At 41.1% G+C, this 16079-nt stretch overlaps 2 protein-coding genes across 2 annotated transcripts; both read right to left on the minus strand.

Annotated features, from left to right (window-relative positions):
• Positions 1-282: 282 nt before the first annotated feature.
• Pate3 (prostate and testis expressed 3) lies at positions 283-2269 on the minus strand. Its single transcript, XM_005347028.1, has 3 exons — positions 2221-2269; positions 747-869; positions 283-407 (listed from the first exon to the last, which is right to left on the minus strand). The coding sequence occupies exons 1-3, from the start codon at positions 2267-2269 to the stop codon at positions 283-285; spliced, it is 297 nt and encodes a 98-aa protein (XP_005347085.1).
• Positions 2270-9029: 6760 nt separating this feature from the next.
• LOC101991897 (prostate and testis expressed protein 2) lies at positions 9030-10430 on the minus strand. The gene is made up of 4 exons (XM_013346140.1): positions 10379-10430; positions 10196-10219; positions 9483-9611; positions 9030-9166 (listed from the first exon to the last, which is right to left on the minus strand). The coding sequence occupies exons 1-4, from the start codon at positions 10428-10430 to the stop codon at positions 9030-9032; spliced, it is 342 nt and encodes a 113-aa protein (XP_013201594.1).
• Between the last annotated feature and the right edge of the window lie 5649 nt (positions 10431-16079).

The following is a 16079-nucleotide window of genomic DNA, read 5'->3' on the forward strand; positions in this document are numbered from 1 at the left end:
CCCGTTTCATATCTTTCTGTGCAGAGTTTTCTGGGACAGGTCTTTTAGTGGATAAAGATGCCAATTCTAGCAGTAGGAAAACATGTATTGTTTAAAATCATCATCCCCCACCATCCCTTGTCCAAAGTGAGATCCAAACTGAAGGAGCCAGGAAGGATGATGTGGAGTTAAGGAGGGAGCGGGAGAATCTTGCATACATACGGGGCAGAAAGGCAGGATAGGTAGAGTGTAAAGGAAGAAAGACTCCTGGACCTTCTAGAACGAGGTCTGGGGGGGGATATCTTAGATTTTGAAGTTACAATAATCGTAGTTACAACATTTATGAACATAAGTCCGATTGTTGAAGTTGTACGTCAAGTTCTTGCAGAATCTCTGACACACCATGTATGATATCTGGAGAGTGTTATCTGCAATAGGAAGGAACCAAAGATGTTAGGCAGTGACCTCAGTATTCAAGGCAGAACATACATGGCCTTAACTAGACAGGCTTATGGATGGCTTCCCAGTGTCCCCTTCCCAAGAGCTCCAATGCATAAACTGCTGGAAAGCCGTAAAGTTGACTTGTTTCCCTGTGGTCCCTGATAACTCAATGCTATGCACCCATTTCATTCCTTCTCCTGCTAGAAAGCGAGAAAAGCAGGGCTTTGGTATCTGCGAAGTAAAAATCTGTGTGGCTGTTTTCATCCTGCCCTACACCTTCTGCCTGCACCTTCATAGGTTTGTAGCCTCTGCGCCCTGCCACTTACTGGAGTAGATCCTTAGGCTCATGCATGTTTCGTACTTCTGAGCATGGCAGATGCCAAAGCCTCTTCTGCAGTGGTCTGACGGTGTGCGGAGGTGGCATGTTACACAGGTCAGTGATGTTGCTTCTGGTGAGAGCACAGAGCTTGACGTGAGGGCAGGGACTTGGCGTGGGGAGGGAGATGGCAGAGCAGGTGAAGAACTGATGGTTGAGTGTTTAGGAAGCAACAGTTGAACCTTTTGTCTACTCTTTTGCCTTTAGTGATGGAGATAAAAGGCCACTGAGCATGGGAACGGATTCTCAGTCTTTACATTTTGGATAACTTTCTCTCACTGGTTCAGGGCTCATCTACTTGGTTCAACTGGCTGGCCAGTGAGCTTCAGGGATCTGCCTGTCTCTGCCTCCATAGCACTGGAGTTATAAGGACACAGCACAAGATCTGGCTTTGTTTTAGGGTAGTTCTGGGGACGGAACTCAGGTCCTCGTTCCTGGGCAGCATGAGCTATCTCTCCAACCCTTAATTTGTGTAAAGATTCCACTTCTACACCCTTTATTCCTCTAGATTAAAAATAGTCAGTGAGGAATACCTTCAGGAGGTTCTGGAAGAGTGAATAATTAAAATATGGGTTCAATTAAAAATTATTTGTAGAGGCTGGTCAGCTGGTAATTTGCTGGCAAGCCTGAAGGACCTGCGTTTGAACTTTAGGACCCACACTGTAGAAGGAGAGAAATTACTTCCAGAAGCTGTCCTCTGATCACAAGCATACTATGGCATGTGCAACATACATACACACGCATGCATGCATGCACATATGAACATATGCACACATGCTAAAAACTGTTTAAAAATGTCCTCATGGTGCTAAAAATAGGAAGAATGTAATTTTTATTGACCATCTTATTAGGACCATGTTGTTTCAAATTATATCAGATTTAACTAACACACTGTACTCTGATCTCATGGGTCCTTGTAAGAAGGTTTTGTCTCCACGTATCAAATTAGAGAATTCAGGACAGCGACTGGACAAGTTTGGGAAAATCTGTTCAATTCCAGGATGTACAGAATTTCTTCTCAAAATGGCTTGTAACTAGGCCCCTGGAATAGCTATCAGAAACCAATGTCTAGGACTAAGACACTCACAATATTTTTGAATGGCCAACTCCCTGGGCAACGTAGATTTAAGAGTAGAGTAGATGCTTTAAGGACATTTTCCTAGGCATCTGGATTATGGGGTTTGGCAGTGGCAGAAAGGGTAACAAAATAAAGGCCTACACACCCAGAGAGATATGACAGAGTGCTGGAAAAGACAAAGAAGATGAAAGAAAAGGCAGAGAGAGCATTCCGAAGGCCATCTCCCTTCCTTTCCTCCTAAAAAGGGTCAAAGCTCTGCCCGTACGGACATGGCTGCGCACATGGAGATTCACCGCAGCTCCCTTGATCCTGCCCCTGGAGCTCATCCCTCAGGTCTGGGACTCACCCACAACGAGGCAGAAGAGGGAGAAGAGTAGTAAGACATGCCTGTTCATTTGGGCCCAGATTGTCTTGAGTGGAGCAGAGCTATGAAGGGCTGCAAGCAGAAGTCAGCTGGCTCCAGGGAGAGGCTTTCTGCTCCAGCAGAAGTTGGTGATTATTCATGCCTAAGGGGAGCCGGTCACACTAGGTTTATTTTGAGTGCTCAAGTTCATTGGCTGTGGTCTCCTAGTCTTGAGTCCTGGAGTCGGAAGTTGACCAGGTAGTTTTAAGGTAAAAGGACCCTGAAATGTGAACAATTTCTTGGTTAGAAGCTAGAAATGTCTTTGAGCCTGTGAGCAGCCTTGTGCTTGCTGAAGACCCAGGGTGTTTGAGGGTTTTAAACTAAAACGTCTCTGATTCTGTTTGTTCATTGATGGATTTTCATATGTTGAACCATCCCTGCATCTCTGGGGTGAAGCCCTACTTCATGGTAGATGATGTTTCTGATGTGTTCTTGGATTCACTTTGCCGTTATTTTATTGAGTATTTTTGCATCAGTGTTGATGAGGGAGATTGGTCTTTATTTTATTTTTTTAATTTCTTTATTTATTAAAGATTTCTGCCTCTTCCCCGCCACCACCTCCCATTTCCCTCCCTCTCCCCCAATCAAATCCCCCTCCCTCGTCAGCCCAAAGAGCAATCAGGGTTCCCTGCCCTGTGGGAAGTCCAAGGACCACCCACCTCCATTCAGGTCTAGCAAGGTGAGCATCCAAACTGCCTAGTGGGAGATTGGTCTTTAATTCTCTTTATCAGTTGCCTATTTGTGTGGTTTGGGTATCAGGGGTAACTTTAACCTCGTAAAAAGAGTTTGACAGTATTGTGTGGAACAATGGAGCTTCGGTATTAGCTCTTCTTTGAAATTCTGGCAGAATTCTGCACTGAAATCATCTGGCCTTGGGCTTTTTTGGTTGGGGGACTTTTGATGACTCTGTTTCCTTATTGGTTATAAATCTACTTAATTTGTTTTTATGGTCTTGATTTAATTTTGGTATGTGGTACTTATCCAGAAAATTGACCATTTTAAAAAAAATTTTCCAAATTTGTGGAGTACAGGTTTTTGAAGTATGACCTGATGATTTTCTGGATTTCCTCCATGTCTGTTGTTATGTCCCCTTTTTCATTTCTGATTTTGTTAATTTGGATATTCTCTCTCTGCTCTCTGGTTAGTTTGGATAAAGTTTGTCAATCTTGTTGATTTTCTCAAAGAACCAGCTCTTTGTCTCATTGAGTCTTTATATAGTTTTCTTTGTTTCTATTTAATTGATTTCAACCCTCAATTTGATTATTTTTTGCTGTCTACTCCTCTGGGTGATTTTGCTTAATTTGTTCTAGATCTTTTAGGTGTTCTGTTAATTCATTAGTGTGGGATTTTCCCCAGCTTCTACATGTAGGCATTTAGTGCTATGAACTTTCCTATTAGCTTTCATTGTGTCCATTAAGTTTTGGGTACATTGTGAGGTCATTTTCATTGAATTTTAGGAAGACTTTAATTTCTTTCTTTCTTTATTCCTTGATACAGTGGTGATTCAGCTGAATATTGTTCAGTTTCCATGTGTTTATGGGCTTTCTGAAGTTAGTGTTGCTGTGAATTCTAACTTTAAGCTAAAGTGATCTGATAAGATACATGGGGTTATTCCAATTTGTATCTGTTGAGGTTTGCTTTGATACCAATTTTGTGGTCAATTTTTGAAAAGAATCCACGGGGTGCTAAAAAGAAGGCATATTCTTTTGTGTTTGGGTGGAATATTCTATATATGTCTGTTAAGTCCATTTGAGTCATAACATCTGCTAGTTCCTTTATTTCTCTGTTAAGTTTCTGTCTGGCATACCTGTTCAGTGGTGAAAGTGGGATGATGAAGTCTCCCACTATTAGTATGTGGTGCTTAATATGTGATTTAAGTTTTAGTAATGTTTCTTTTACAAATGTGGGTACCTTTGTATTTGGGGCATAGATGTTCAGAAATGAGATTTCCTCTTGATGGATTTTTCCTGTGACTAATATAAAATGTCCTTCTTTGTCTCTTTTGATTGATTTTAGTTTGAAGTCTCTTGTTAGATATTAGGATAGTTACACCAGCTTGTTTCTTAGATCCAGTTGATTAGAATTTTTTCCAACCCTTTACTCTGAGGTAATGTCTGTCTTTGAGATTGAGGTGTGTTTCTTGTATGCAGTATAAGCAAGAGTTTTGTTTTTGTATCCAATCTGTTAGCCTGTTTCTTTTTATAGGTAAATTGAATCAATTTATATTATGGGATATTAATGACCAGTGATTGCTAGTTCTTGTTTTTTTTTTTTTTTTGTTGTTGTTGTTGGCATTGTGTGCGCATTTCCCCTCTTTGGGATTTGCTGCTGTGAGATCATCTCTTGCCTGATTTTTTGCGAATGTTGCTGACTTCCTTGGGTTGAAGTTTTCCTTTTAGTACTTTGTGTAGGGCTGGGTTTGTGCATAGGTGTTGTTTAAATCTGGTTTTGTCATGGAATATCTTGTTTTCTCTGTCTATGGTGTTGGAAATTTTTTCTGGGTATAGTATTCTGGGCTGGCATTCATGGTCTCTTAGTGTCTGCATAAAGCCTGTCCAGGACCTTCTGGCTTTCATTGTTCCCATTAAGAAGTCAGGTGTAATTCTGATAGGTCTGCCTTTATATGGCACTTGGCCTTTTTCCTTTGCAGCTCTTAATATTCTTTCATTATTCTGTATGTTTAGTGTTTTGATTATTATGTGGCAAGGGGACTTTTTTGGTACAGTTTATTTGGTGTTCTCTAAGCTTCTTGTGTGTTCATAGGCATGTCCTACCTCAACAAGGTGATTGGACAGACTTAGTTGACTTCTTAAGGAGGCCTTACCCTCTCTGAGGAGCAGATGGGGGATGAGGTGGGGGAAAGGTGGGGGAAGTGGGAAGAGAGGAGGGAGAATTGGGATTGGTATGTAAAATTAAATAAATGCATAAAATTATTATTTAAAAAAATCAGACCAACAGTCCAAGTTAAAGACTGGAAAATGATAGATAAGTAAGAACAGCAAAATCTTTGTGTTTCAAATATCTCAAGTTAATGCCTTAGTTAGTCATCATCAGAGAGGCCTCTTCTGGCAGCTGATGGTAACAGATGCAGAGACCCACAGCCAGGCTTTACGTGGAGAGAAAGTTAAATGAGATTTCCTCTCCCAATCCCTCCCCATAGAGCTCAAGGAACCACATGGAAGAGGAGGGAGAAGAATTTAAGAGCCAGAGTGGATGGAGGACAAGAGGAAGACAAGCCCCTCTGAATCAGTTAACAAGGTGCATATGAACTCACAAAGACTGAAGCAACAAGCAAAAGTCTGCACCAGATCCTATGTATATATATTATAGCTTTTAGCTTAGTATTTTTATGGGATGACTCCTGAGTGTGAAAACAAGTGGGTTTCTGATTCTTGTGCCTCCTCTTAGGACCCTTTCTGTTGTATTACCTTGCCCAAATTTAACTGATGGTTTTTGTTTTGTCTTATTATGTTTTATTTTGTCATGTTTGGCTGTTATCTCTTAGAATCCTATTCTTTTCTAGTGAGAGACAGTAGATCTGGAGATGAGGAGAGGTGGGGAGGAATTGGGATGAGTGGAGAGAAGGGAAACTACAAGACTATATAGCAGGACATATTGGATGAGAAGATAGCTATTTCCAATGAAAAGAAAAAAATGAAAAAAGTCTCTCTATGCCTGGTTATGTGTATATATGCATTATCTATATGTGTTTATATTTTTATATTTTTGCATGGTAATGCACTGGTTTATAGTGAATGGCCACATAAACGAAATTGTTAAATTAGTCCAAATTCCTTTTAGCAATTGGAGTTTCTGGACAAAATACCTGGCTCTGACAGTCCCAATAGGTTAAACTTCAACAGAAGTCTTAAAAATGCCAAGGTATTAAATGAGCACACACATAGGTGAGCTGTGCACTTGTGTGTATATATGTTGGGTATAAACACTGTAATAATGATTTTACAGTTCACTAGTGTAATGGTCAGGAACACAGAGAAGAGATTTAATGATGTGGCCATGTTGGTAGAAGCAACTAGAACGGTGTGCTGGCATTTTATTTGTGGCCCTAACGTGTTTTATTTTTAAATAGGAAATGAATTTAAGCTGTTTAACTGGCCAGGCTTGATCATTTCTCAGTTGATCTGAGAAGAACCTATTGCTTGAGGGGATGGACTGGTTCTCAAAAGATTTTGTACTTGTTCCAAGGTGCAAACTTAACTTCATGGATGATTGCTCTAATTCAGGGAGTCAACAGCAGTTCCTGGACTTGATCAACTTAGACAACGATTAATTCCCTGTTTAACACGCTTATACACAGAGGCAAGCAGATAACCCAGAGAAAAGGAGTCAGGCACAGAGTGAAGAAAGAAATCATAGGTTTTTATTTTGCCGTTGGTTGATGAGAAAATAGAGAGGTTTGGAAGAGTATTGACAGGGACTTCTCAGCATTTCAGATAGCACATTCTGCGTTTTGTTGAGATGCAATTACTTTATTAAGAGAGAAATGTTGGGGGAATGAGCAAGAGCCAGGACAGGCTGGCATGTGGCGGCAGGAGGCAAGGACTGTGTTCAGTAGTGCCTCTCCAGACCTTCCCATTCCCTTTTCTGATCCCCAGGTTCCCTGGTAGAAGAAGTAGGTCTTTCTGATATTCTTTCAGGAGCATGCAGTGGCCAGGAGCCAAGCAGCCAGTGGTGGGGGCAGTGAGAGAAGGGAGGGGTCATCAAGGAATTAGAGTGGGCACCCACAGGCAACAAGAATTTCACTAAGGAGTTGAATCAATGGGTTAATGTTTGTGGATGCTGTGTACAAAAATTAAGGAAAATTTAGCAAATAACCAAAACAACATATAGGAACTTCATTAACTTTATACCATCTGTGGAGACATGGCCAATTCTATGACCTTATGGAACTCTTCAGAATTGGTAGAAAATCACAGAGGCAAAGTATCAGTTTATAGGTGACATGCAAACAGAAGTAATAATTCCCTGGAGCCTATGACTGCTCTTGTAGCATTTAAAGCTTTATCTTCAGAATGTATTATAGTATTGTCTAGAAAGCTAAAAAAGAAAAGTCACTCAAGTACATGACTTTTATTGTCAATGTCTAAAAAACTATGGAAGTGGCATTGTGTGAATATATTTTACAGATTTGTTTGATTGTCTTCTACTTAGAGTTGTAAAAGATGGACAGATATTCTGTCTATGATGACCTCTTCCATCCATGGACATACTGGCTTGAAAACAAGACAGTTTCTATGTCTTTCTGTAACAAATAGTGACCTGTCTTGACATTAGGTCACATTGTGGATCAAGATGTGCCACACTAGTGATGACCATTTAGTGCAGCTGGAGAATTCAGTATACTTTGCTTTGAATTAATCAGTCCAGCAGTTCGCTTGCTGTATTTATAGTAACTATTTTTCTTTGGACTGGTTAAGCAAGAAGGGCAACAGTGTGATTCGCCTCCTTTGTTCTCACTTGAAAAGTGTTCCAGGACAAACAGTACTTCTTAGTTCCCAGGATCATCATGCCTGACTCCCTCAGGACACACTCCTAGGGCAAAAGTAGAAGCAAGGAAGCCAAGCAATAAAGCTATTGGCTGGTCAAGATAATGATGGCTCAGATGATAGCAAGGTCAGTGGAGATAGGGAAAAATCTATGCATCTGTGGAGAAGCCAGTAGGTAGAATGGATGAGGTTTGCTCACTCTCCTTTAAGGATGGGACAAAGGGAGTTCTAACAACCAACTCCAAGATTTGTCAAGCCCTGCAGCCTAGAAACAGGAGCAGGTTTGGGGAATCAGGGAGGTCACAACTTCACTTTTAAGATCCAGGAGTGTCATAATTGGTTTCTAGCCATAAATAAGGGTCACGGAGTCTACAATTGGTGAACCTAAAGAAGCTAAATAAGAAGAACCTTCATCTGGTGATGGATGGAGATAGAGACAGAGACCCACACTGGAGCACTGGACTGAGCTCCCAAGGTCCCAATGAGGAGCGGAAGGAGGGGGAAGATGAGCAAGGAAGTCAGGACCACGAGGGGTGCACCCACCCACTGAGACAGTGGGGCTGAACTATTGGGAGCTCACCAAGGCCAGCTGGATTATGACTGAAAAAGCATGGGATAAAACCGGACTCTCTGAACATGGCAAACAATGAGGGATGATGAGAAGCCAAGGACAATGGCACGGGGTTTTGATCCTACTTCATGTTCTGGCTTTGTGGGAGCCTAGCCAGTTTGGATGTTCACCTTCCTAGACATGGACGGAGCGGGGAGGACCTTGGACTTTCCACAGGGCAGGGAACCCTGACTGCTCTTTGGACTGGAGAGGGAGGGGGAGAGGAGTGGGGGGAGGGGGAGAAGGGTGGGAGGAGGGGGAGGGAAATGGGAGGCTGGGAGGAGGGGGAAACTTTTTTTTTCCTTTACTTAATAAAAAAAAAGTTAGGATAACATTTTGACCCAAGACTTTATGTTTTCATATAGGGGGCTAACTAATTCTAAGCCTATTCATGACTAGCAGCATTGTCAGCAAACCCAAGTGCTCTGTCAGATATGAGAAAAACAATTTACAAATATTTGCTTGGCAATGAGGTTGAGCTCCCAGCCCAATTTCTCCCATGACCACTCCCCTTTTCACTGCTAAATGACTTTCTCATTTACCATTAGTTAGGAGAGGAGAGCAAATACAGACTTTGGAGGAGAGGGAGTGGGTGGTAAGTTGAAGAATGATGCCAAATCCATAGGAACTCATAACTAGAGTCCCATTGGGAGGTTGCAATAGCTACTATGTTTGCAACAGATGAGTTCTATTCTCTTTTCATAACTCAGGAAGTTGATGTCCTCACAGTTGGTCATACATGACAATCTTGAATAATGATACATGCTCTGCCCTGAGGAAGTGCAAGAGAGAAAGAATTTTAAAGACCATTCAATCCTTCTATATTCCTGGTAATAGCTCATCTTCAAACCATCATAGCCTTTCTCTACTCACTGCTAACCCAGAGAAGGGATTTATTCCAGAGTTGAGTAAAGTTGATACCCCTCCATCATTCAGTGTTATCTTAGGGAAAGGTCCGTCTTTTCACCCCTGTACAAGACCACTCATCCTCATCAACTCCACTCTCCCACTCATCCAAAGCGCAAAGAGCACTATTATTTAGAAGGGAAGGTATGGTTAGCTGCCCATCACTCTATTCCCTACATTACCTTTTCTTGTGAGTATGTAAAAGTTCTCAGCAGCACAGGACTGTCTATGCTTCAGTGTGCAGGAACTCATGACATCATAGCATAGCCCAAGATGATACTTCTTGCATTTATAACACATTGTTCCAAGATCTTTGAGATACACAAAGAAGTACTTGGTGAATGTAATCTCAAAGAAAATTCTGCAATTGGAGCCTTCTCCGTGGGAAGTTAAATATTAATTCATTGCTTCTAACCTTCCCCAAATAGGACTCCCATAAGATTTGAGTGAGAGAGAAACATTTTGCTTTGCTTTGCTTTGCTTTGTTCTGTTCTGTTTGATACAGGGTCTCTCTTTATAGCCCTGGCTGTCCTGAAATTCTTAATGTAGTCCAGACATAGAGATCCACCTGTCTTTGTCTCCCAAGTGCTGGGAACGTGAAAGAGAAGTTTATAGACACGAACCAAAGGTCTACCATTTGAGGAGATCAGGATTCCTGTAGAATTTACCCAGAGGGCTCAAGTAATAAACATCTTGTCTACATGACAAGATTCTGAATATTTTGTCAGTAACGGATAAAAGGAAACAAAGGTATTCTCACCTCCTTATTAACAGAAACAGAGTACCTGTGCCAGGAGAAGCCTAGATTCTGAGGATGCCATGGAAGGGGGGTTTACTCCTAAGCATGTCACAAATGAACTGTTTAGCAAAGATTTTACAACAGCCATGGGCATACCTTGTCCAACTTCCTGAAGGTCACCTACAAAGAGAAGAAAAATCAGTCTCCCTTGTCACAGTCTCACAGACATCCACAGCCACAGACATCCACAGCCCCAGAGCCAGTTTTAAAAAACTCCTTTCCCAGCATCTAGAAACTTCTTAAGGAACCACCAACTGCATCCTCATTGCCAGGACTTACCCCAATATGGGTAAGACAGAAAAACCATCCCCAGCACAAACAGAGTGCACATCCTGCAACCCTCGCCTTCAGCAGCTTCCTGTGGAAGGTACAGGCTATTTTCTCACTTGAGAGGAGAGGCTGGCCTGTCCTTGGGCTGTTCATCTAAATTACAACATTATTAATTTTCCAGGACAGACAGTACTTCTCAGTTCCCAGGATCATCATGCCTGACTCCCTCAGGACACACTCCTGGATCTTTTTTTTTTTATTGAGAAAAGGATAAAAAAAGTTTCCCCCTCCTCCCAGCCTCCCATTTCCCTCCCCCTCCTCCCACCCTTCTCCCCCTCCCCCCACTCCTCTCCCCCTCCCTCTCCAGTCCAAAGAGCAGTCAGGGTTCCCTGCCCTGTGGAAAGTCCAAGGTCCTCCCCCCTCCATCCATGTCTAGGAAGGTGAACATCCAAACTGGCTAGGCTCCCACAAAGCCAGAACATGAAGTAGGATCAAAACCCCGTGCCATTGTCCTTGGCTTCTCATTATCCCTCATTGTTCGCCATGTTCAGAGAGTCCGGTTTTATCCCATGCTTTTTCAGTCATAATCCAGCTGGCCTTGGTGAGCTCCCAATAGTTCAGCCCCACTGTCTCAGTGGGTGGGTGCACCCCTCGTGGTCCTGACTTCCTTGCTCATCTTCCCCCTCCTTCTGCTCCTCATTGGGACCTTGGGAGCTCAGTCCAGTGCTCCAGTGTGGGTCTCTGTCTCTATCTCCATCCATCACCAGATGAAGGTTCTTCAGATCGTATAAATCTTTCGCCTTTTATCCTAACTTTTAAGAGAAATCTGTGTGTATACTCTGACCTCCTCTGTACCAATTGAATTGGGATTCTCTTTTGACTAGCTCTGAGACTTCCTGGCACAATACTTTTTCTCATGGATTCTGAAGGTAGGGAGGAGATGACTCATGCTTTTCAATGTGCTGATGATCTGATCCAAATCTTTGCCTGTTAGATTTCATGGGGGGATATCTCTGGTGAGAAAAAGCTAAACAAACAGAGAGATTAAACAACAATACTTTAGAAACTTGCTGAAATTGTCATTGATGCAGAAACAGTTAAGTGTGTGTGGATCTGATTTGTATTATCAAGGCTCTTGGTTGAACCCGGTGATTGGATTGGGGATTGAGGCCTTGTTCAAAACTGGATACTCAACTCCTTCTGATGGGAATGAAGAAAAAAGGGAAAATAGGTTTCTATTGTAGTTAAAGGTAACAGAATATGTAGAAATAGCATGAGGTACCATGTTCTAGCTTCATTTATGTTGCTGGGATAAAACATTCTAACCCAAACCATCTGAAGCTAGGAAAGGATTTATCTGGCTTATACTTCTAGATCTTAGTCCATCATGGAGGGAAGTCAGGACAGGAACTTTAGGCAGGAGCCTGGAGGCAGAAACGAGAGAGGAACAATGCTTGATAGTATATCTGCAGGCCTCTGCTTAGCTAGTTTTCTCATACAACACAAGACCACTTGTTTAGGAATGATACTACCCACAGTGGTCTGGGCTGTCTTATGTCCATAAAAATAATCAAGATCGTCTCCCAAAGGCATGTTCACAAGGCAATCTGATCAAAGCAATTTCTTAGTTGATGGTACTAAGTTGACAAAGTTAACTAGGACATGGTGCTTGGGTAATAATGTGTGCCACTGTAAGATAATGTTATGAGTAGCAGAAAGAATGGAAGACTAGAAGTTAGCACCAGTAAGAGGAGGGATATGCAGGCACTACATGAATCAAGTACCAAGGAATAAACAAAAGCAGAGCCACACAGACACTGAAGCGTCACACACGGGGCCAGTATGAACAGAGGGCAACCACAGTTCTCTGGTTAGGAAGCTGACTGTAAGTGCTGGTCCTGGATTCTTATGAGCCTTCTCAACTGTATTATGCCACAACAAACTTCCCAATAAACAAATTGTCCTTCTACTTGAAGAATTAAATGAACTTCTGTCCTTGTCTTGTGTCTTAGAATGCAGTTTGCTGCCTTTATTTGTGGGGGAAGGGAATCCTCAATTTGGACTTTATAGCCAGGATAGATAAAAACACAAAACAAAAACCCCAAACCAAACCAAATCAAACCAACCAACCAAACAACCCCCCTCCAAACCAAACCAAAACCCCAAAACCAAACCAAACCAAACCAAAGTCCATGGAAACAATTTTTCAGAATAGACAAGTAGTTTGGAAAAGCCAATGGAATATGGGCATTTGAGTTTGTGTCCTGGGGTTTTGGTGTACCTGGACACATGAGGATAGTAGAGGTCAGTGTAGGAAAAATTATTATTTAGCACTGAGTTTCAAAATAACTTTTGGAAAGATCATGAACCAATGTTTAACAAAGCCAAATCTGAATTCATTGAAAATGAAGAGTTGTCATTAATTAGAAACTTGTTCTGTGCTTCCTGATTGGACAGCAGGAGTAGGAGCCGCATAGCACTGGGTTTTATGCAGACATGGGTGTTTTTGATGCCTGCCCAGACTGTCCTTGTAGGTGCTTAGTTGCATGGATCTTTGACTTTTGAAAACTCTGTTGCTTACTTATCTATAGATTTTTCTCTCTGCCAAACAGGATTTGCTTTGTCCACTTGCTAAACTCTTACTTTGGGTGTAGTCATTGGCTGATGCGTGTCTGGACTCTTGGATTAAGATGGGATCAGTCTGTGGTATAATTTGTGCCCAATACATTTTATAATGGGACAAGTCTAAAGCCAGTCTGTAACTGAGACCATTAACATGTTCCTTCCTCACTTCTTTCTGTCATTTTCCCCCCTAAGTTTTAGAAGGTGTGGTATGATGCTGGGAATCAAACCCACAGCCTTATTCTCTAAGTTTTAAGAGGAAACAACCCAGTCATTGAGAATGGAGCTCCCAAACAAGATGAGTCAGGTTGGAAAATGAAGGTGTGTTTTGTTTCTCTTGAGTGAGAGAGGGTGTAGGGTCTGAATGCGTAACTCATGAAAGAGGAGACTCTGATGTGGTAGAGTAGTCACATAGGGATTATTTTACAGATATCCTCTTAAGAGTTGTACTTGGGCCAGTAACCTGTAGATCTGGAATTGACCAACAAATAATTCACATAACTCCATAATTAATCCAAAATGAATTTCACATGTATTAAAGCTATCATTGTGAAAAAAATCAAATAAACTTTGACTTTAAAAACATGTTGTGTCTATTATCATTTAATATATGCTAAACAAATTCTAAATGCCTTATATATATATGTATAGCTATATAATATCACATGCTTTTCACAGTTTCTATAATCTAGGCAAATTGGTAGATAAGAAATCTGATAGCAGGCTAGTGAAATAAGTAGATAAGTATCAGAAAATTACATTTTCCAGTCCTGACTATTCTCATCACTGTGATCAAACAAGTCCTTGACTGAAGTAACGTATTATTTTGGCTCTCGGTTTCAGTTTCACAGTGAATGGTATGGGCTCATGTGACAGGAGACTTCAGTCTGAACTGTTTACATATGGGAAGGTCAGGGAACAGAGACTGCACAGGAGCAGGAATGTGAGTGGCAGGCTAGGCTCTCTACACCAGTTCCCAAAGTCTCTCCAAACATGGCTACCAGCCTGGAACCAAACATTCAAACATCTGAGCCCGTGAGGGACATTTCGTGTTGAAACCATAGTACAGTGCTGTGTAACACATTGTTTTTCTTTTCTTTTTTTATATTTATTTATTATGTATACAATAGTCTGTCTGTGTGTATGCCTGAAGGCCACCAGAGGGCACCAGACCTCATTACAGATGGTTGTGAGCCACCATGTGGTTGCTGGGGATTGAACTCAGGACCTTTGGAAGAGCAGGCAGTGCTCTTAACCTCTGAGCCATCTCTCCAGCTGTGTAACACATTGTTGAGCACACATCGTGTTCACTGGAACTGTGTGTCAGAATTTTGTAGGTAAACACTGGGGCTTGTGTCTTCTCCTTGATGTCCAAGGTCTCAGAGGATAGACAGAAAAAAAAAAAACAGACACTGGAGATTGTATCCTGTTTCCCCCTCCCCCCTCCAGCCTTGGGGGTCATGTTTGCTGCACTACACTGATTCCCTGCCTCCACTAGAGGGCAGAAAGTTCTATCAAGCTTGTGATATGGGAGATATGGTTACAGCAATCTTTGGAAAATACAGTTTACTACAAATAATTAATGGTAGAACTACAGTTTAATCCAAGATATGTAGAATCCATTCTCATTCTCATTCTGTCCTCACTATTAGTATTTTTAAAGTGTCTACATATCTAATGGTTGAGGAAAGCTTTTCTAACTAAGTTATCAGTTAAAAAGATTGATAGATTTAACCACACATTAAAGTAAATACTTGATAAAATAAAATCATTCCTCTTGGAAAAATTATAGGAATGTAATTAGAAAAAAATTATCTGATGGTTTGTCTCCTAAATATACCAAAGTTCTTTCATATAAATAAATATAAGGTCAACTACAAATTAAATAATAAGAAATGAACAATTAAATAAAGTACACCAAGAATACAAAGGAGGAATATAAATTGTTACTACACATAGCACAATATCCACAGTCATTTATGATACCATATATGCAAATAAATAAAACAAAGACCCCAGAACCCTTGATTAATACATTACCAACAAGAAATGACTTGTGCACTAGGGACGCTACAACTAACTCTGTAAATGGACCTAGTAATGAACTGCCCCTAAATTCTTATCTTTACATCCATAGGTTATGCAACTCTCAACCTTTGTCAGAGAAGCTTCTTTTTGTTTGTTGATGTCAACTAATACTGAGACCCATGATCTGTCAAAGTGCAGAGAATAAGAGACTGGAATGCCTGACTCTAAGTGAGACATCTCTATCATGCCCTCTTCTCCCAAGGCTGAGGGATCATTACAGAAGAGGAACCAGAAAGACTGTAAGAACCACAGGGAACAGATGTCTGTAGGGAAAAAGCATTTGCTGGACATGACAACATAGTTGCACATATAGACTTGCATAGGCTGAGATTGTGTGCACAAGACTTAAGCAAGATCAAGTCAGACAAAATCCCAGCATGGGTGTGTCAGAAGCTCCCACCAGATATCCCACCAGAGTCCGAGGGGCTATTGTCTACTGATAGCTTCTTGGGGAGTGTTTGTCAGTTTTCTTTAGGCATACAGGTCCTGAAAGGTGACCCATGACCTAGTAGATGATCCCATACCCACGAACATTCAGGCAGCTCTAAATAGCTTCAGAGGGTAGTGACAAAAAGAGAGAGCACACAAAGTTAGAAGAAAAAGTATTGGGGATAAGAGTAGGTGAAGGATTGGGGAGGATTTGAGCTAAATACATCATATACATGTATGAATATGAAAATACATTTAAAATAACAATACATATATATATGAATATCTCATTCATAAGCTTAATTTCAGGAAAAAATTAGAGAGGAAAAATAAATGCAAAGATAACAAGCTTTATAGACATATTTTAATATAAAAAAAAGCAAAAAGAAGCTGGATTTGGGGCTGGAGAGATGGCTCTGCTCTTCCAGAGGTCCTGAGTTTATTCTCAGCAATAATATGGTGAGAGCTAGCACTCTCTTCTGGTATACAAACATATATATGGGCAGAATATTGTGTACACAATAAATAAATGAATTTTTGAAAAAGCTGGATTTGTGCATCCATGTGTGTG

This window comes from Microtus ochrogaster, chromosome 5 (assembly GCF_000317375.1).
Source record: "Microtus ochrogaster isolate Prairie Vole_2 chromosome 5, MicOch1.0, whole genome shotgun sequence".
In the NCBI taxonomy this organism is placed as follows: domain Eukaryota; kingdom Metazoa; phylum Chordata; class Mammalia; order Rodentia; family Cricetidae; genus Microtus; species Microtus ochrogaster.